The 20,864-nt window shown below is 40.0% G+C and overlaps 1 protein-coding gene and 1 long non-coding RNA gene across 14 annotated transcripts in view; one reads left to right on the top strand and one right to left on the bottom strand.

The window, feature by feature from the left end:
* The window catches only part of NFIA (nuclear factor I A), a 350,471-nt gene extending 346,053 nt beyond the window's left edge, over positions 1 to 4,418 (bottom strand). For 11 of the 12 annotated variants that reach the window (XM_032118438.1, XM_032118436.1, XM_032118437.1 and 8 more), the window contains exon 1: positions 4,092 to 4,418. In XM_032118438.1, coding sequence (XP_031974329.1) covers positions 4,092 to 4,187 — 96 coding nt within the window. In that variant the 5' untranslated portion in view covers positions 4,188 to 4,418. The remainder of the gene's footprint in view (positions 1 to 4,091) is intronic. The other variant, XM_032118443.1, reaches the window with a different exon arrangement.
* On the top strand, positions 1,443 to 19,957 carry LOC116448269. 2 transcript variants are annotated; one of them, XR_004241861.1, is made up of 4 exons: positions 1,443 to 1,811; positions 7,934 to 8,292; positions 10,993 to 14,855; positions 19,816 to 19,957. It is a non-coding gene; the product is annotated as an uncharacterized LOC116448269 (long non-coding RNA). The 2 variants fall into 2 exon arrangements; XR_004241860.1 differs by having other exon boundaries at positions 1,444 to 1,811; positions 10,993 to 11,474; positions 14,718 to 19,957.
* Positions 19,958 to 20,864: the final 907 nt, after the last annotated feature.

Here is a 20,864-nt window from a genome sequence, read left to right as displayed (position 1 = left end):
AGGAACTAAATGACCATTTTAAGTCTAGTCTGACTATTTTTAATAAATTCTGGTTTTACTCATGGCATCTACAGAAAATAAAGGCATTTACACCAAACTGTGAATCGAGAGTGGGATAGTAAAATTAGAAAATAATTATTTTGGAAATGACTGGAAGATCTGCTCTAACTGTCGTGTTCAATAAGAGCAGTTTGCTCATACAAAGATTCATTTGAAATGGCTTCTTATTTATTAATGAGGCTTTTTTTTCCCCTTCAGATGTTCCACAAAGAGAACAGTTTGGGGGTTTGAAACTGTTTGGACATAACAGTTTGGAGATAACTCAAATTATGGGTCCAGATTGGCTCTCAGTTACTCAGGTGAGCAAACCTGGAGTCGCTCTGCTCCTCCCAACACAGCGACTCCAGGCTGGTGGCAGCATAAACCTTGAGCAGAATTTGGCCCAATTTGGGGTCTTGAGTTTTGTTTTGCCATGGAGGATTTTCCTCCAGCATATACCTTTGCTACACATCTATTTCAATAACCCCGTGCAAAGGAATTTTGCAGACAATCCCTTATTAAACATATTATAATCACATCATACTGGCTTGCTAGAGCAAATAATTTAAAAAAAATAATCAGCTTGAAATAAATGTTTATAAAAGTAGCACAGCTGCACATATTTGTTACAAATGCAAGACAGAGTACTGAAACTTTTCTATGACTAACCCTTTAGTGTCTCTATGACAGCACCAAATTTGAATTGAAAGTGCCAATGATAACAAAATAATGATAATTTTTCCAACAAATGCATGTCATATCTTCAGGCTCCTATATCAGTTAAATTATTTGCTATTATATATATATATTTTAAAAATAAATATAACTCCTTCTTACACAAATTTACAGCATTCGGGGGAAATTTTATGCTAAACTGTCACATTACAATATAGACAAAATAACTGTTTCTGCATTTACTTGATTAAAGCATAAAAAAAAGTAGATTAGGTGTAAGAGTGCCTTAAAACAGCGGAGACAAATGAAATTACTGCTGAAATGTACAAATCCTGTGGATTCTGCTGAAGTAGTTTGAAACATTTACAACTGTCTACAAGAAAGAGAAATAACATTTTTTCTTTTACTTTGACCTCTTGCTATTTTGGCAAGTAAGATAAAATATATTAGCCATTCCATCAGATGGCTGGGGAGAAAAACTAGCTGTGATGAGGAAAAATGAATTAAAGGAGCATTAATAAAGATTATCTATGAAAGAAAATAAGGTCAAAATTAGAACTCTGTATTTTAAAGCCACCTTTCAAAATTGCAAGCTGCTTTGCCCAATACTAAAATCCATTCATTTTACTAATCATGCAATCAACCAATCTCCATTATCTCCAGAGCTGGCTATAAACATGCTATAGACTAGGGTGAAAGAGGGAGAGTGTGAGGTTGAGAGACAGAGAGAGGGAAAGAAAGAAAGAAAGAGAGAGAGATTACTACACCCAGCCTTTTATAAAGCCGTTTCTTTCATTATAACAGGTCTTTTCATCCCAGTGACACAGAACCTTTAAATTTGGGCATAATACTCCAGTACAGTACACAGCTATAGCTTCAAATGGATTTAGAACCTGCTCCAGAAAGGAAACAAACTCCTTCGTTTGACACACAAATTGTTTACGATTCATTAAAAAGCAAAATTGCATATCCCAGTGCTGGCAGCTGAGTCCATATGGGTGCAAGGGGTATTCACTCATCTCTTTGTATGCTGGCAGTACCAAACCGAAGTTTAGCACTGTGCAGCTGAGATTTTGTGCAGCCAGACGATGCATGAGGTAATTTTCAAAGCTTTATTTGTCTTTAAAACATTAAAATCTGCTCTCTAGCTTACTTTTGATGAAAAGAATGTGGCAAACGGGATGAGGTTTGGGGGGGTAAAAAAAAAAATCTATTTTTGTTGTGTGCTTTAGATTCATAATGTATGAAAAACTGCTTGATACTCCATCAATAATTGAAACTTTGTATGAAAATTATTTGCAATTAACACGTCTATTGTAAAGATCTTGAATTATTCATTTCAGCTAAAAATAACGTCTCTTATCTACCACAACTTGTACAAAAAAAAGGCTATTTTAGTAATTTTTTTTTGCTGTTAGAAAATAAATGGTGTGACGTTCAAGTTTAAGGAGAACTTTCTGCAATGTTTAATCTAAACAACAGCATGTGTGGTTATAAAACTGTTTATTTTTAGGCAAGTGCATTACTAAATGTTTCCAGGATTTTTACATATTATATTCACAACACTAAAACATCTGTGAAATAGATGTGACTGAAATGAAACTTCCTTGGACACTTTCTCTAGAGTGCTAATAACTGCCTAGTAACATTTGAGGATGCTTATTAAATAATAAACACGGACATACCTCATCATAAAAGCAGCCGATAGACAATAAAAGAGGAGTGGTAATAAAATATACAAATGGCTTGGAATAAGGCAAAATCACAGCATGATATAAATCTTGTGGCTAAAACAGGTACTTGAAAAACTTTGCTTTGAAAACGATAAGTAAAAATCAATAGCCTTATTTACAGGGGTTTAACAATCTAAAAAAAAGTCACATGAATAATCAACAGTTTATGTGCATGCAAATACCCCTTCCCCCTCCAACTTCTCCTGGCAGAAACTCTAATTGGAAAATCAGTACTATAAGTAAAGTGGTTAGCCTTCCCTATTCCCATTAACCAAACGCTGCATGTTACATTTCACTGGCAACCGCTGGCAAACCTCTAATAGATGCTTAAAAAATTAAGAGTTTAGACAAAACAAAACTGAAAACCCCGAGCCCAAACACCTTTAAATACAAGCCACATGATATACACAATGGCCACCACCAAGCTGCAGAATAAAAACCTTCCGGATCTCACTTTTAAAAGTCTTTCAAGTCCTCTGAGGTCTTAAACTTTCCAAATGATACCAAAATTGGTCCGGGGCGGCGAGGGGGAGGGAAAGCCCCCGACTTGTTTCAGCGTATCATACAATGAAAGTGATCATGCCTTGTTTTGTAATTCCACTCGCCAGCCCTTTTTTAACTGATATCTATGTGAAATGAGCTGAGGTTCACGGTCCAGTTAGGAGCGGATAATACATTCATTGTCCTGGCAGCAAACTTTTCCTCTCACTGGAAGAATTCACGCTTGCCACAAGAATAATAATTACAGAAAACTAAAAATGCACTTCTAACGAATTAATCCCTAACGGACAACACGCTAACGAGGGCAGTAATGATTTGAGGACTCTCTTCCTCACAACAGGACTTGCATCTTCTGCTACAATGGGCTATTGTGCATCCTCCTAACTCACTATACCTCTTATAGATTCAAGATGTCAAAGGTTGTCTGGCCCGGCTGACCATGACATGCTAGTTAACTCGTTCTACGGAGCACGATGGGACTTTATTGAAACTTTAATTGTGCCCAAAAGCAGCTAGAGCCAGACTATGTGGGATCTGTAACACATGGCTCCAGGTCAGCACAGCCCGGGAACCTGTTCTAACGCAAACAAGCGGAGGGAAAAGTTAGATCAGGGTCTCGGATGAAAGGCAGCACCTCGCAAACCGCGCTCCTCTCACACGTGATGATTTTACACCACGCCACGACCGCACCGTTCCAGGCTTTTTCAGGGATCAACTCGCTTTGTAACGGACTGAACTTTCCACCTTCCCTCTTTACAAAATACTACATGGTAAAAAATGCACGCGCACACGGACGCTGGAAAGCAGCAGATAAAATAAAACAAACTGAGCGCTAGGCAGCCGACTGAGACAAGTTACTCTGCACAACAAGGCTTTTTCAAACTACTTCTTTGCATACTTTTTTTTTTTTTTCCCTTAAGGAGAATTGAAAAAGCTTCCCTCTGGAAACTGTAGTGCACATTAACGGTCTCCTGTTACACAGGGGAAAGCACACAAGTGGGACAAGTGTGAGGCTGCTCTACTGAGGAGTGTGAAAAAAATCAAATGTTAATTTGATAAATGTGAGGTCTGGGACATTTTGTCAAAGAGGGAGGGAAAGTAGAAAAGGGAGAAAAAAAAAAAGCAGCCCTGCTGCCAACTCACCATCCACCAAGTTCTGGCCGAGATGTCGTAGCAGAGCTGCCATTTGATGGAGCCGTCGGAGGTTTTCCCTGCCATTATGCTGTCAGCAAGCTTCATCTGATGCTAACTCACGGGAGATAAGACACCTAATTGAGAAAACATTTGCACTGGCATGTTGGGCAACATGTAGCCCGGTCCATACCATATGGAATCATGGGTAAAAAAAAAAAATCTCCTTGACAATGAACCAATCTCTCACAGACCCAGTGGCAAGGTGAAGTGGAGATGAAAAGTCATCTGCTCCTAGCACTGTCTTCTCCTCTCTCTCTCTCTCTCTCTCCCTCTCTCTCCCCCTCTCTCACTCACTCTTTTTTTTTTAAATAAGAACCCACTGCTCAACATCAAAGAGAGGCGGTCAAAATTAGGGCTTCATCACTCAGATGATTTTGGTCTGCAAGGTTTTTCTTTCCTTTCCTCTTTTTTCTTTTTTAAGAAGAATAAAGAGATTTAATAGGACAAAGGCAGGTAGTGGACTGTGGAGGGAGATCGCCACAGGCTATTAGCCTAAAATTTCTGCTTGACAGATGGAACTGCTTAGAGACTATCATGCAATGTTTTGGGTGTTTTTTTTTTTTTTTAAAAAGACTTTCAGTCTGATTCAGTATCTGTTTATCGCAGCTACTTTTCTCATGTACGTGACTGGGGGGGAAAAAACTGAGCAAAAAAAGAAAGATCGCGTCTTTCTTTCTTTCGTAATTTTGCATATAGTAATTTAAGCAGTGAAAGGCAAAACAAAAGTATAAACTGTCCAAGTTAATTGCTCAATCCGGTGACAGACGCTTTCTGAAGGAAACAAATGATCTTTCATCTTTTTTTTGAGATGCTCAAGTTTTGGCTTTTTATTCCTTCTTGATTTTAGATATCAGATCATATTGTTTAACTGAATAACTGTTCATATGAAGGTTCAAAGTGCCCCCTAAGAACTGAAGAATTCCCTTTTTATATATTTGTAAAATATCATTTTGCTACCATATTTTTTTAAACATGTCTTTTAATGTTACATTTCTTAATCCCATCAGGTGACAACCACCAAACTCACAGAGGTCTGTTTCTCCCTCCTGCAAAACTTCTCTGCCACGCTAAAAATTTACGTGAGGAATTGGCAGATAACTTGGGAAAAGACAGCTCCAAAACAAACTGCTTTGAAAAGTTATGAAATCCTGTTACTGTCTAATATTAAAATCTTTTCCTGCCTAGCAAAGTCAGAGATAATCATAGATTTTCTCATCTCATTTTCCCCACTTCTTCTGGTGCACTGTAAACCCAACTGAAGTATTACTTTTATGACAGCTGACTATTAAGCAGGCAGTGAATGCTTTCCATTTAAATCACCCCGCTGTGTCACACGGAGCGACGGTTGCTCGGCTGTGACCACCACGCTCCCTGACAGGGCACTCCAGCCTATACAGTAGTGCCTTTCCTCAAGTGCTCGGGAAAATGAACTTCTGAACTGGCAAACTGACTCTCGCCAGGAATATTTCTTAGGGCTATGGAGCTATGGCTGATATAACTTGCTCACTCAGAAACAGCTACACTCTGCAAATCTTTTTGTGATTTGGACACAAGAGGAAAATGCATTAAAAACATCCACTCAATCTTAAACAATATCTGTTTCTGTTTGTATCAGAAAGGGGAGCTCGTGGGTGCACAATTCTTGTTTGGATTATTTTGTGTATTAACTGTTTAACTATTTGGCTACAGCAAAATCGTAATTCCGGGCTGCACAGATTACAGAACTGCCATTCAGTACAGGACAGAACTAACTTTCACTGAGCTTCGATAATACCCTTGCATTTCTGTGATGTGTGAGATGATAAGCAAATGATTTAGTGTAAGCACGAACTGCTAGTGTAACATGCAGGGTTCGGGTTTTTTTTTTTTTTTTTTTTGCCCCAGTCTTACAATCTGTTTGGACTACACATCAGTGAATGATCTATGCTACTAGAGCATCCCAGTTTGCACTATTAGCTCCAGATAGCAGGTACAATCCCACTGCTGTTTACAGGAAAGGGTTTGACTAGCATGGGAAGTGTTAAGTTTTATTTCAAGTCCAGAAAAAAAAAAAAAAAGATGGACACTGTGCCAGGAACTGTCCTTGCTCTGGCTGGCCAAAGTATTTATTGTCTTCTGTTACTGCAGGTTTGCTAACACTACCTGTCCTTTCAGTGTCTCATTGTTTATTGGAAAAAACCTCCCTCCAAATAATCACACAAAATATAAAGCAAAATGCTTAGTAATAATCAGCCCTTGAATTGGTGTCAGATTCAATTTTATGCTGCTCTCTCTGCTCATACCTCTCAAACCCATCATCTTACTCACCCTGCTTATTATTTATTTAGTATTTCATACCCAGTTGTGCTGCATGTCATTCCAGGCAAGTTCTGATAAATCTGTATTCTATATGGGTTTTAGCACCTGATGTAGTTGGAGATCTACTGACAAACTTTCTCTGGATTGCTGTATTAACCACTTCTTCCTATACCAACATATGATTTTACCTCCCAATATTAATTATAAACCCACCAACTAAATTTTTTTTTAGAACATACACTTTTTAGATTATGAATGACAGAAGCATGAAACCATTTCCTTCCTGACAGTGGAGTGGTTATGTGCAAAGAAATGAGGAGTGCTGTCGGTTAACAGCATTTTAAATTCAGAACAATTAGGTGCAGTTAACTTTGCCATTGTTCTTTCTGATGCTGGGGATGGTGGGTTCTTACCCATAGAGCAATTATTCCTTTCATAAGCGGCTGTTGTTAATAGCATTAAAACAAGATTAAATACAACATGTTAAATATTGCAATTATTGTGGAAAATAAAATTATTTGGTGAGCATAATAGGGAGCAAATCAAGCATTTAACATGATCCAGGAAATGCTACTCCAAACAATTGCATTTGTTTTATGCAATTTTTCCCCTTTGATTGCTGACAGATGCCGTTTTGGAAACAAACATCTAAGTAGTTTTCCTTCAATCAGGAAAAAAACCACACACCAGAAAATGGCTACATGTTTTGAATTTAACTCTTGTCAATCAGCATTCTGCACAACACTCCCTGTGAATAGTACTGGGACAAAATGATGCCTTCCAAAGACTAATAACCAACAAAGATATTTGCTTCTAAATCAGATCTGTTCCAAAGAAAGAAAAAGCCTTCGTGTGGCGTTGACATTTGTGCAGACACAGCTGCAAAATAAAAATGCTTGCAGTACAGAGTGGTATTTCAAGTTGGAAGTAAGTTAGGTGTATATGCTTGTGGGCTACAGGAGATTTGTTTTCTGACAGCCTGAGGCCTCAAGCAATGGGTTGAAGCACTTGCCAATTTCTTTCTGACTTCCTACTGGAGAAATAGCCAACTACCCACAAATAGTTTTCCTAATTGTTGAGCAGAGTTACCTGCTGCAGCTCACACAGCGCGAGCAGGCCCCTCTATGTTCCCTCAGCCGCAAGTTTGGATGGGGATATTGTTCCTATCAAGTGTAAGGAACCAGGAAAGAATGCTAAAAAAAGGCTAATAAAGTATATTAATTCAGATGACTGTATCGAGCTGGCATTTTACAGTCTACCAGAAACTGAATGCATGAGAGCATTAGAAATGTTGGCATAGTGGGTGGTTTCTCCAAATGTTGGCTTGTACTGTTCACGTTGGTAAAAGAAACGCGGTAGAGCTGCGGGCAGCTCCCAGTGCCAGACACATCTTTAAGACCTTAGACCTCGTTTTTAGATTATCTATTACTTGCACATTACCCATAGATCATTAACCCTCTCTTCATTCCCTTTGCCTCCCCCTGTTACTCCAGTTGCAATTGCTGAGAACCTTTTCAGCTCATTGCAACAGTGTGATTTAGATCTGTTCCTAATTTCGGAGGCGTTTTCCTTGGGAAGCCTCAACTTCGATGAGTTACGAGGAGGATTTCCTTATCTCGAACAGTGAGAATTAGTTCAAGTGCCACGTGAGAGCAGGCAGTTGATTTTTGGGCAGCCACTGAATTCATGCAAAGTTGCTGACAACGAGTATGTTCTAGCTTTTGGAAATCCTATAATCCTGGCTTCAATCAAGAGGATCTGCTGTTGCTGAAGGCGTAAACAAGGAGGGAAGCAGCATGTGACCGCTGCTACTGCACCTTCAAGGACTCCCGGAGCCAAAACGAGTGCAATGGTAAAGCTTCTACTGGTTGCTTAATGTTACACACACATTTTGGATGATCTTCCTGAACCCAGGGAAAGTAGTCCTTTGCCCTCTGGAGGAAAAGTTGGGTTTGGACTCTGCATTTCCCCCTGTAGCTCTGTTGTGTGTGTTTCTCCCTGCTCCCCTCTCACTCCTCTGATTTTCTTCCTACCATCTGTATTCCCCTTTTCTCTCATCTGAAACAAGCATCAAGATCTTGTTTCTGACAGAACGGTCTGTCAATATGGAAACACACTGACATCACAGACAGTGCTGTGACTTCATGTCTGAAAGAAACAGGAGGAACAGATGAAAGGAGTGAAGGCGAAGGAATGACACATACAAACATTTTTAAAAAATAAGTAAAAATTCCTCTCTAACAACCCAAAATGCAAAGGAACATAAACCAGATTTATTTTTAAGTCTAAATATAACCATTTCCTAATCCGTGACCATAACTCGGTACAACATTTCAACATGCTCTTCACCCATGAGAGGTCCCTGTCCCCCAGGAGCATGCGCTTGGCTGGCTCAAGGCCTGTGTGACAGCCAACACGACCTCGAGAAGGACTGAGCAGGGTCTAAAAAAAAGCCAGAATCAAGCAGATATATTGAGAGAAGCCTTTAGAGGGAAAGGAGGAATCCTGCCCTGGACCAATCTGTACCATCTAAGTAAATGCAAATTCATAGAATTATAAATAAAAGTATTCTTTGAAATCACAAAGTCAGTTTGGATGCAGCAGGATCAAATGTAGCATTGCCCCAGTGGGGTGGGGGTACAAAACATACACAGAAAACACTGAGTACACAGGGGTGGAATATCACCTTACTATGATTTTCTTTTTTTCTTCCTAGAATGAAATACTAACAAAAGGGCCTAACCACTCTTTCTATTACTAGCACAGGGGGTTTTTGTAGAAGAATTTGGGAGGAGTTTAAAGCCCCACACTTCCTTTACTACTTGAATTATGTATTTGAGTTCCAGCATTAGAGGGCACACAGAAGATACTGCTTGCCTGCCATCTCCAGAGCCACTGCAGACCCTTAATAAGGAGATTCATAACTAGTAGGAGAGGAGCTCAAGAAAACTAAAAGGTTAATATATTCTAACTAGATGTTGGGTATAGAATGTCAGATCTGTCAAATTTCATTACAGTTTGGTGCTCAATGAAAAAGATTTGATTTCTTTTGCCACTGTCCTACTATGTTCAAGTCACACAGTGCCAGCAGCAACCAGCCAACGACCACAGGCTGGCACTGAGCGGGCCCGAGTGGGAAGCCAGCCGCAAGGACCATCTGTTTCCGATTTCTAGCGAAGCCAAGATGTGCAGTGAAGTGCATTCCATTCACCCAGCCAGCCTTCTCCCTGCTCAAGTTATTAGTGTTACAAGTGAAATTATCTTTTCCAAACAGCGGGGGAGCTATAATCCTTATGGAACAAGGCTTTAAAAAAAGGGGAAAAAAAAGGAAGGGAAAAAAAAAGAAAAAAAAGGACAGAAAAAAGGTCCCCCAACACTCCCCCCTCTTCAAACATCTTTTGTCAAAGTTGTTGATGACACTGTTTGTAAATTTAATTGCCATGTTCACAGGTTTTATAATTTTAAAGGATGTTTTATTAAGAACTATATTCTCTAAGGGAAGAATGTGTATGTCAGTTCATGGGCTCTAATGTAATAAACCATTCAAATATATTTAGAGGGTTATTTATGAATAAAGTTAAAAATGACAAGATGAATGCTCATTTAAGTCTCTCTAACATGAAGTGCCTTGAAAAACATCATAGGTTTAGAAGTATAATTTAAAGTGCGAATGCATAAACAGCGCTAATTACATGCTACTTACATTGTTTCAATATGTAATGCATATGTTTAACCTCGCAGCGGAAGGATTGGTCTTGGCACAGCAATCACGGGGATTTAAGGGTATGCTAAACTGATAACTGTAGAATGAGCTCTGACACAGGATACTGGTCTCCTACTGTTACCTAAATGCCAGGTGAAACCAAAGGATTTACAGGAGGACCGGTGGAAAGGGGGAGGGGAAAGGAAAAAAAAAAAGGCGACACAATGAGGTGAAACTGAGAAGTTTATTTTCAAAGGGGGAAACATTTATCCTTTGACACCATTCCATTCCGGTGACTTTATTTCTAATATACCATGAGATTAATGATGTGCCTACTGTCACTGTGTCTGATGAACACTGGCAGAGCTGTGGAACAGTTGCTCCCTCTACTATTATTGGACATATTTGTAAATTGGCATCTATATGATGAACTCGTTCCGTGTGCCAGCCAATTGGAAAAAGTCTTACTCAGGAAGACAGAATTTTTGTTTTTCTATTGAATTCTATATAATCCAGTTGGTTTAAGTTTGGCTGATACAAAAATTTTTTAAATTAACAATGTTTGATTGTTTTCATGTCATATAATAGTGTCAATATGAGTCTTACGCAAATCAATTGTAGATAATTAAGGAAGTAAATTATCATCAGGCAAAAGATCCCTGACATACCAGAGGTGAGTCAATATTTAAGTCTTTGCTTAGAGAGGGTACAATTGCTGAATATTGCCATAATGATTCACTATCCCATCCCTAAAGGATTTATTCTTTCAAAAGTAACACCATCCTAAACGAAAATTCAGAATAGCTTGTTCCATTCATTTTCTTAGTCCCTTTCAATCTGTTTTTACAGGTCTAAAACTATTGCCGTGGATGGATGATGTCACACATAAAATGCAACTGTTGAGTCACCTGAAACCTAATTTTGAGATGAGCTCCTTCTTTGGGTTTTATTTTTTCTCTGTATCTTCAGAGGTGCAACTGGACACTGATTATCTCTGTTCCAGGATGTTATTTGAGCTATGGCTAAGCTGATATTAACACAAATATAACCTCATTCCAAATTTTCTGTGTATACAGAAACATCTGCTATAGCTGCACATGTTGCTCATCTTTAGGATGCCCTGTTTTGCCCTAAGTAAAATATATTTCAGGCTTTCTGGTGCTGTGAGAAACAACTCTTCTGGATTTCTCCATGCAAGCTTGCTTCCATGTAGGTCAGGAAGAGAGGGTTGCAGAAGGACCCAAAGAACACAAATGGAAACTGAGGGAATGGCTCCAGCCAGCTTTAATATTTGAGATCCACAGGGAGTGGGAAGAGAGAGAGGCCAGCAGGTGAGAATTCAGAAGCTCTGCACATTTCTATTGTTAAGTTTGTCAGACACAGGATGCTGAGTGCGGGTGCTTACTGAGCCCACAACTATTTGTGCAGGCACAGGTAAGTCTCACTTTCCAGTTTGTAGGTAATGCCACAGGACTACTTTTGGATTCAAAGATTGCAGCCTAACACGCTGTAGGAAACTAATCTCTGAACTTATCCTTTTGATTTTTACTTATTCTTCAATTTTTGGGTAAGGATTTACTACAAGTGGCTCACAGTGGGGAAAAAAGATTTTATTGTTAACCAGGAGGGACAGACCAGTCCTCAAAGTCTCTCTGGAAATGGCTTTCTTGCACAAGACCTACTGAGTTCAGCAGTGCTGGTGGACTTTCAGGCAGCAGTGCTAAATCAGTGCCTTTTATCATCTACAGCTACATAAAAGACTGAGACTACTCCTTCCTAATGAGAGACTTCTGTAACACTCTCTGCTTAGGGCTATTCTTAAGGAATAGTGAATCCAAGACAGATGTGGCAGTGACCATCATATTACTCTCAAAGACCAAATCCCTCAAAGCAAAGGAAATATGAACAATTAAAACAATAAATACACTGAATCATAGGAATTTCCAGTGCCCTCAGTTCTAACTCCAGTTCCACACATTAATTTGTAATTTTTGAGCCATGAATAAGTAAATCCTCTTTTGTTTAGAGAACAAGATTAAAATGCTACTAATATTAAAACCACTCCTGTTTGCTGGCTCATACATCTATTTAAATACCTGCCTATTTCTTTCCTTCATCTCTTGAGTGTCACACTTGTCCTCCTGCTAATACCAGCTGACTGGCAGCCAGCAGGCTGAGCACCGCAGGTAAATACCTAGAGAAGTGCTTTGGCAGGGCTGAGCTCTGTGTAAGCAAATTTTACAAGCAAGTCAGGCATAATCTGTTGAAGTGACTCTGGATTACTGAATATTTAAGAGCAAGATAACACTTTTGTGACCATAAAGACATATTTACACTCCTGTGTAATCTGTGGGACTGGACATCACAGAAGAGAAAACTCTGGATGTAGTTTATTCAAAACACATCACTCTAAACACCACCCTCCCCCCTTTTTGCCCCCCCCCAGTTCACTGGTCATAGAGACAAAGGAACTGTGGAAATGAAGTCTGTAGCACCTGTCTCTTCTAGTGTGGCTCTTTATATTTTTCAAAGCAGGTTTTAAAAATCCACAGAAATCTTAGCTGATAATAAAAATTAACACACCAAGAAGGGCAGAAAAATTTCAACTAATCAAGTTGAAAATATGCCATGAGTTTAGAATTTATGAAAATTGATTACTTCAAATATTTGAAAATGAAGTCTAATTCAACACATGGTGTACTGCCAGCAAAGAGGATGTTATGTAGGAATTCTTTGATATTTTTTCTTGTATCCACTGGACATTCCCATTAAAACAAGGCAATATAACAAATGTAATTCTTTGTTGCCTTAATTCTGAAGACCTGACCTTTTTCTCATACTAAAGGGCTTTCTTTTGCAAAGCGTGACTCTGGCTGACAGATATGAAAGAACTGGTTGACGTTCTAGGACACAGAAATAGAAGGATGCAGGGATTGCAGAGCGTCCCCTGGTACACCTCCATCTTTTCCTAACGCAGGGATCCACCAATAAGAAGATGACACTTCTGTCTATCAAGGCTTCTTTAGAGGGGATTCAGGGCAAGGAGCAATCCTGGGAGTGGGTAAAACAGGAGTTGGCTTTTTCCTTGCACCTCACCTGTCCCTTACAGGATTTCTTGCTTCTCTGTGCTGGCAGGAGTTTGCATGAACCCAGAAATTAGTCTGGGGGCCGAGCTTTTATCTTCAGAGATGTCGCTTGAGGAATAGCTGTGAACTTGTCTCCGTGCTTGGGATCAAATATGCTCAGTGCTAAAAAGCTCAGGACTGATTTCAAAACGTACTTTGAAGCCTTCCTGGTGGGAACAGCTGGAATGTGTGTCTGTGTCACCAGCTCTAATACTAGGAGCACAAACACAAGCTGAGTCACAGTGGACGACGATGCTGCTGACAAAATGTTTTAAACTCCAAACTAAAACAACAATGGGATTATTTATGGACTGCAACTCTTATTTTAATGTCAATAAATGTACTGGATAAATTCCCCTTCATTAGCTGGAAACCTCAGAAGGAAACAGAAATATTCTGGTAAACCACAAGCTTGTTCTTAGCAAATAGATGGCTACATTTCCACTGCCGAGGCATAGCCAGACTGTTTCTGCACTGGGATAATAAATCTCTGGGAGTGAAAAACAAAGTCTATAAAAGCAAGACCTACAAAGTAAGGGTGTGAGACACATGGCCCTCAAGCCTCCAGAGGATGGCATTAGAAAGTATCAAGAGTAGTTTTTTTTCGTTTTATGAATGGAAAAGATGTTTTCCAAGCTCTACCATTCAACTCAAAACAAATGGTTGGAACGAGTCCCTGTCACTATGGGAGGTGTTTGCTCTCTTATCTTCTGGGCTGCAGACAGCCCAGACAGGGTGAGTTGCTTTGACTGCTGTGTGCTGCAAAATAGCAAAAAAAAAAAAAAAAAAAAAAAAGAGGAAAAGCACAGAAATAATGTGTTACACCTCCCTGATTCCTGAGATGTCTGGGGTGCAGAAGGAGCTGTTCTTTGTAATATCTGGCTCCATAGATATGCACCAAATACAGGATGCTCTAGTGCTTCCCACCCAGTCTCCTGACACCTGCTGGTCCTGGAGAGAAACAGAGGACCCAGAATTGCCACTGGGGCTCCCCCATCGAGGGAGAAACTCCATCAGATCAGCCAAGGTCAGCTTCCTGCTCCTTAAGAATGCTTTTCAAAGGCAGACAGAACAAGGCACAGCATCTTACCAAGTAATACTGATGTCTCCTCATGTTTCTAGAGGGAATAGTTTCATGTCAGGACGGAAAATCCAAACATCACAGTCACAGATTGCTTTTTCGTTCTGCTCCTTGGCACTTATCTGACTTTATTTTTCCTTTCTAAATCTGTGGGTTTATATCTTATCCTGCACCTAATGGCTTGTAAGCTATTTCCAAGATGGAAAATGTGGTATTCTCTTATCTGTGCAGCATTTTGTTTATTTATAGCATGACACTAATGACACTTTGGATTTGCTTCTGAGTTTTTTTCTTATTGTAAAGACAAGGCACACAAAAAATTGTGTCTGGGTCTAAGTACATTCTTAACCCCATTCAATTTATTTCAGGTGCTGAGTCCTCAGGGAAGGGGACCAATGACTAATAAATCAGGTGTTTCTTCCTTCACCTACTGGGATCAATAGGAAGCAGAAGAAAAAAGTTCTTGTTTGCATGAGGCAGTGCAGACAAACAGCTCCATGTAGTGGGTAAGAGCATATTTCACAGGCCCTAAACTTTGCACACAGGCTCAGCTTATCAAGAATAACAAGACTAAAAAACTGTTTGCTAAGAAGGGAATACAGGGGTACAAATATGGTTTGCATGTTCTTGGAAGGTACATACTCCCCTTTTTATTCAGCATTTTATGTAAACCTCATACTGCGTTGGGCTTCCAAACCCACAGTACTTGAATATGTTCCAAATGAAGCAGAAACACAGAGGGGCAAGAGAACTGAGCACCTTTATGCACACCCCCAACCCCCTCCAGTACCATCCAGGAACGGATGGTACTTTACCTAAAATATCTCATTTTTTCTTTAAAATAAACACAGAATCAGGTTCCTCCTTGTAATTGCTTCACCACAGAATATGGTGATCACCTTCCTAAAGGGAAACAACATTCAACACAGCTTATTTGTGTTGGGAAACCAGGGCTCTGGTGCATCATCCAAACCATTATTCCACAGTGGATTAACCCAGACAATACTTATCAAAAATGTCACACCACAAATATGAGCCAGGAGTACATTACTGGGAAAGCTGCCTGGACCAATGTAAAATCAGAGAAAATGGGCAAGTATTATGTATGAACAATGCAAAACCCTTGCACAGACTGTGAACATACATCATTATAACCGCTTTTATATTCATTTAAACCAAGTAAAAAAATTAAGGAAACTAGACCCTGTCCCCTTCAGTGTCTCATCAGATTGCATTATTCCGACAGCTCCACAGGAACCCAGTGGCTCTGCACTCATATTTCTCCACTCATACCTCTGCCAGTATCTCCCTGACAGCAGTTGCATGTTTCCATCCTCCCTGGGGATGGGACACATTGCAAGTCCCATCCTCTCACCTCTGTCGCCTTGTCCTACTCTTTCTGCACTTCATTATTTCCCAGACCTGCAGTCATCAGTTTCCCCAGTCTAGATCACCTTGCTCAGCAGTCTTAGCTGCACTCAGCAGCAACACAAGCTTGTCCCATAGGTATTCCCATCTCTCCACATAGCCAAGCTTCTGCTCAGACCTCTCTTGCTCCACAACTCTGGCCTCTTTTCATTCTCAATGTATTTCTGGTTTCTCTTTCCTCCCACTTTCATTCTGTAACTCCTTTGCTCTGTCCCACTGGAGTTCTCTGGTCATTCCCACACCCACTTCTGTGGCAACCTACAAGTCAGAAAATGCTTGATTCATCCCACTTAGCTGGGACAATATAATACAAAGACATATAGAGACAAATAGAGAAAGCCAGATGAGTTCACTAACCCCTGTGCTTTTTGCCTTCTAACACACCACATTATTTGGAGCAGGGATCTTATTAACTCTATTTCTACTGCACCTAACACACATAGGGGCCATGAATGGGGATTTGGTTTCTGGACCATTTCATTCTAGAAAATAAATTTTATGCTAAATAAATCCCTACAGAAAAGATACTGATAAAATATGTCTTCTTCTAGGATTTAATAACAAATGTACTATTTGGTGCATAATAGGCAATTCATTTTGCTATGCATTTACTCTATTTAGAACATAAAGCACTTAAGGATATTTGGAGTATGCAAGACTATTAGAAAATCAATTTCTATTCTGGTTTATAGCCCAACCACTTAAAGTCTTAATTTGCTACAATTCACTTTCTTATATTCTGACTCGGTAAAGTGGATCAGCTACCTCCTGAACTCTGGTCATATGCTTGTTAGAGCTAAACTATTTAATTATTGTCTACCACATCCACTCTCTCCACTTGCTTATTGCCTACATTTATGCATTTGCAGCATCAGTTCAGGTTGTTTGCACTTGCTGGAGAACCTGCTGCCTCTTTTTGCAAGGTTTGGAGGACGGAGGCTTTGGTTTCACTGAGGGCTATCCCATTCCGCTTGACAAATAAACAAACAGCAGAGTAACTGGCAGGAAGTCATGTCCCTTTGGTGAGCAGGGCTCCAGCTCAGCAGAGGGCAAACCAGGCAGCATCATTTTCACTCCAGCACAAAGTGTCCATTCTTGACTCCTTGACCAAAGGAAGCAAAAGCAGAGGCACGGCAAGCACAGCACATCTGCAGGGCTGGATTTCACAGGAAGTTATGCAGCTCCTCCACAGATAAGTTTCACTGAAGAACAAAGACTGATTTTGTTCAATGCTCCGAGAATGCTGCATTGAACCTGGAGCTTTTCTTTCCTTGAAAATGCGGTTCAGAGAGCAAAATCTAATTTCTCCCTCACCCTTGTTTAAATTAGCTGCACAATTTTCATATCAGCCCTATACTTACCATATGAAAAAAGCTTGAAAGACACCCACTCTTCTCCAACTAAGTTTACATGTTTTATGTATTGATTTTAGCAGACTACACACAAGTTGGTGCATCCAAGATAAATGTCACAGCAACAGTGACTAAACCAGTTAAGTGAAACTTAGTCTCTGATATAGAGCTACCTTAAAGCTTAAGAAACAAAATATTTATGACCAAGAACAAGACAAATGGTGCAATAACACATTAGCAAGCAGTATTGTCACTGATTGCAAACATATTTTGGGCTTACATATTTCATATACACCCTGACCTGCAAGGCATTCTACCCACTACAATTGGTTTTGCAGCAGCTCAACATTTACCAGGAGATAATGAGGTGTGTTTTTGCATGATACAGGCAGCATTAGATGTAGTGGGAGCCAAAAACATGATCATATTAAAAGCAAATAGCAGAGCAGATTACCTCTTGCCCTCTCTTTTAGCTTGAGCAGCATATTCCAATAAGTGCAGAAGAGACACTGTCAAGCATTTCTTTATAGTTTCATTTTGTTGGGTTTTTTTTTATTTCCATTGCTTGCAATGCCCTTGCCCTCTTTAAAAGCTGCAGAATAAAATTCCTTTCTCAGTCAATTTTGTACTTTCTCCCTCAGCAAAGAATGACAAGGGATAAAAAAAAAAAAAAAAAAGCTCAAAACTCCAAAAGAAGAATTAGGGATAAAGGTTAAAGATAAGTTTTCATCAAAATTTAAAGGAACCACTAAGTTCAAAAGAAGGTCATCTGCCCTGCTCCTAATTATTGCTCATTTCGACTGCACCCAGCTCTGGGAAAATAGTGGAGCATTTTATAGCAAACCATAGCTAACAGTGAGCACAGCCTTGGAGACTCTGCTCTTTAAGGAGGGCAGTGGGATCTTTTCTCAAAATATTTCTTGGGCATTTTTGGATCAGAAGTTTTGAAACGTGACGAAAAGAAGGTTAACAGTGGTCTGGGGGAGGCCCCTGGATCTGAGCAGTATCACTATGGCAGCTCAGTGATGCATATCCTAAGAATTCCCCTTGGTGGCTGCCTGATCCAGAGTTGGGCCAGGACTGGAAGTAAAGGTTGTTTGTACTGGCTCAGGGACTGGGAGCCCCGTGGGGCAGATGGGATCACCTGGGAAGGTGGGATGAAGGCTGCGTGTTTACTCTGGCTGGGCACTCCAGCACTGGAAGCCATCCCCATGAAGGAGAAAATATCCAGAGCCCCTGAATTTATAGGTTGGCAGCCTCCAATTTATTTTTTCCTAACTGCAGTTGAAAAACTGTCTCTTGGTGGTTATTGATAGAAATTTTACTTCAGTTTCAGGACTGATAAGATTATTATTTTCTCTGTTAACTTAAAATCATATTTCTGCAGACTGCTATTTAAACACTTGACCCTTGGTGCTGTCTATCACATATAGGAGCACTCCTTACAATTTAGCATAGAGCTTGAACATGGCATTCACAATGGTGCACGTTTCTGTATAAAACGTATACTTTACATGTGCTGTGGGACTAAATTTGATTTAATCGCTTTCTCTCGTCATGTATTGCAAGAGTGTAAAACAGCAGCACAAGGAAGAAAGATCTCACCTCCCCACCTCCCTGGCAGCACCAGTGATTCAAGAGTTAATTGGATGACATCACATCAGTGGTTACTCTCCAATAATAGTTTGCTCCCTTGTGTGACAGTGGGCATTTGGGTCAGCAGATGCCATAGTGGCAGTGACACAAAGCTTTGCCTGCATCTTATCTGTCCTTCCTGTAAACTTCACCAAGCTTCCTTCTTTTATCCTTTTCTCTATGGATCCACGGGGATGCAGCTCAGCTCTCCAATACACTGAGAAGGCTGATTTCTCCATCCCAAACTCTGATATATTCAAAATGAATCCAGAAAGAGTCAGAGACTGATTCACAGCATAGATACATTACAACAGACAAACCCCAGCCTGCAGCTGGAGTTACTCTTTTGCCAGAGGAACAGACAACTGCTATTCAAGGAAAAGTAGCACATCACCTTGAGAAAGCTGTTACATAAAACCCCATCTTTCTACCTCTGGATAGAAAACAGCAACTGGCTGTCAGCTGCCTCCAGATGGAAATTAGATGGAGGATCTGCTCCAAGATGGTGCTTTCTGATCCCACCTCTGATCAGTGTGGTGGCCTAAGCAAAGCCACTGTCTCCTGCTTCCTCCTGCCCCCCTCCAAATTCCCCAGGCAGTCAAACTGCTGAGGATGTGCAAATAGTTCAGGAGCAGCAGCCGGGCCAGCAGGTGAAAGAAATTACTCCCACTACCTATAGAAAGTACAATCATGAGAAGACATGTGGTTTGGGACAGGGAGCTGCTATGAAATGCACAGGGGGCAACTGGATATTTTCCTCTGCCCAAGTATCCCCCAAACAGTCCAAAACTTTGCTGTTTGAGAAGATATGCAAAGCAGAATGTAATTCATTGTGTCCAGCAATAAACAAAATATTAAGTGCATTTTTAACGCTGTAAAACCTTTTAAAAGACTTTTAAACCTTTTACTGTGGGACATAATTAAAATTGTTTTGCTATCTGCAACAGGCCTGGCCTCCAATCTCATAATTAAGCAGTCACAAATTGCAAAATTGGTTTGTTTGGTTCCCACACCACACAAATATTGATAAAAGCTTTTTTTTTTTTGTCAGTTAGTGCACTATAACTTACAGGCTATGGGCAACACAATTTGCCAAGTTTGGAGCTTGAAGACCACATCCGCATCTTGCCATGTTTTCCCCACACTGGATATTTTACTCGGTGTGCTCTCTATGGTTTCAGTGGCTGCATGCACTCAGATAACGTAGCAGCTACAACTTGAAATAAAAGATTTAAAGTTTGTTAAGCATAACGGATTTTTTTCCTTTCTTTACAAGACAGAGGGTTATACTTCCTGTAGCCAATTATGCCATCTCTAACCACTGCAAGGTCTCATAAGCACCAGCATATGCGGAATTACTGGCTACATTTTGTAGCTCAGTTCTTACAGATACATGTCCTGCAGACCAGAAGCACCATATGCTCCAGCAAGCAAGTGCTGGGGCTTCTGCACTGTCTCTCCTGTTCCTCAGACTACTCAAGTGCACTGTATAGCCAGAGCTGTTCACATAAGAAGTATGTACCTTGTACCCATGTGAATTTTTTATTCAGTGATAGATGTATTATCTATAAACAAAAAAACCCCAAAAAAACAACAACAACAAAAAAAACAAAAAAAAAACCCAAACCAAAACAAAAAAGCAGAAGATTGTGTGTAAGCCATTTAAGCAGGTTCTCTGCAAGATTTCCAGTAGTAGCTTTTGGCACTACCAATCAGCCAGAGTTGCTATTGCTGGAAATCTAGTTCCTTATGAAAAAAACCCCCTAGATTACAAGGGTGAAAACAGAACTACATCAGAAATACCTAAGGAAAGGGAAGCTGACATTCTCTCACAGGTTTTCCAGACCATCTAGCAGCAAGTTAATGCTTAAGGTCCCACAGGACAGTTCACATAAAGATTTTTGCTTGCTGTCAAACACACCATTTAACTGAGGCTTTTGGATCCCAACTCTGAACAAGGGTCTATGTAAAACATCAAAATCCTTGGAGGATCACCAGGAAAAACATAAGGAGGATACAATTCTTCTGTGTACTTTTGTGGGTGATAGTGGGAACAACAGTCTGCTCTTTGAAGAGTAGAGAGACTTCACAGTCTGTATT

The sequence above is a fragment of the Corvus moneduloides genome, chromosome 9 (genome assembly GCF_009650955.1).
Source record: "Corvus moneduloides isolate bCorMon1 chromosome 9, bCorMon1.pri, whole genome shotgun sequence".
NCBI classification, from domain to species: Eukaryota; Metazoa; Chordata; class Aves; order Passeriformes; family Corvidae; genus Corvus; species Corvus moneduloides.
Note: the sequence above shows the minus strand (reverse complement) of the source record. Positions and strands in the feature narration are given on the sequence as shown.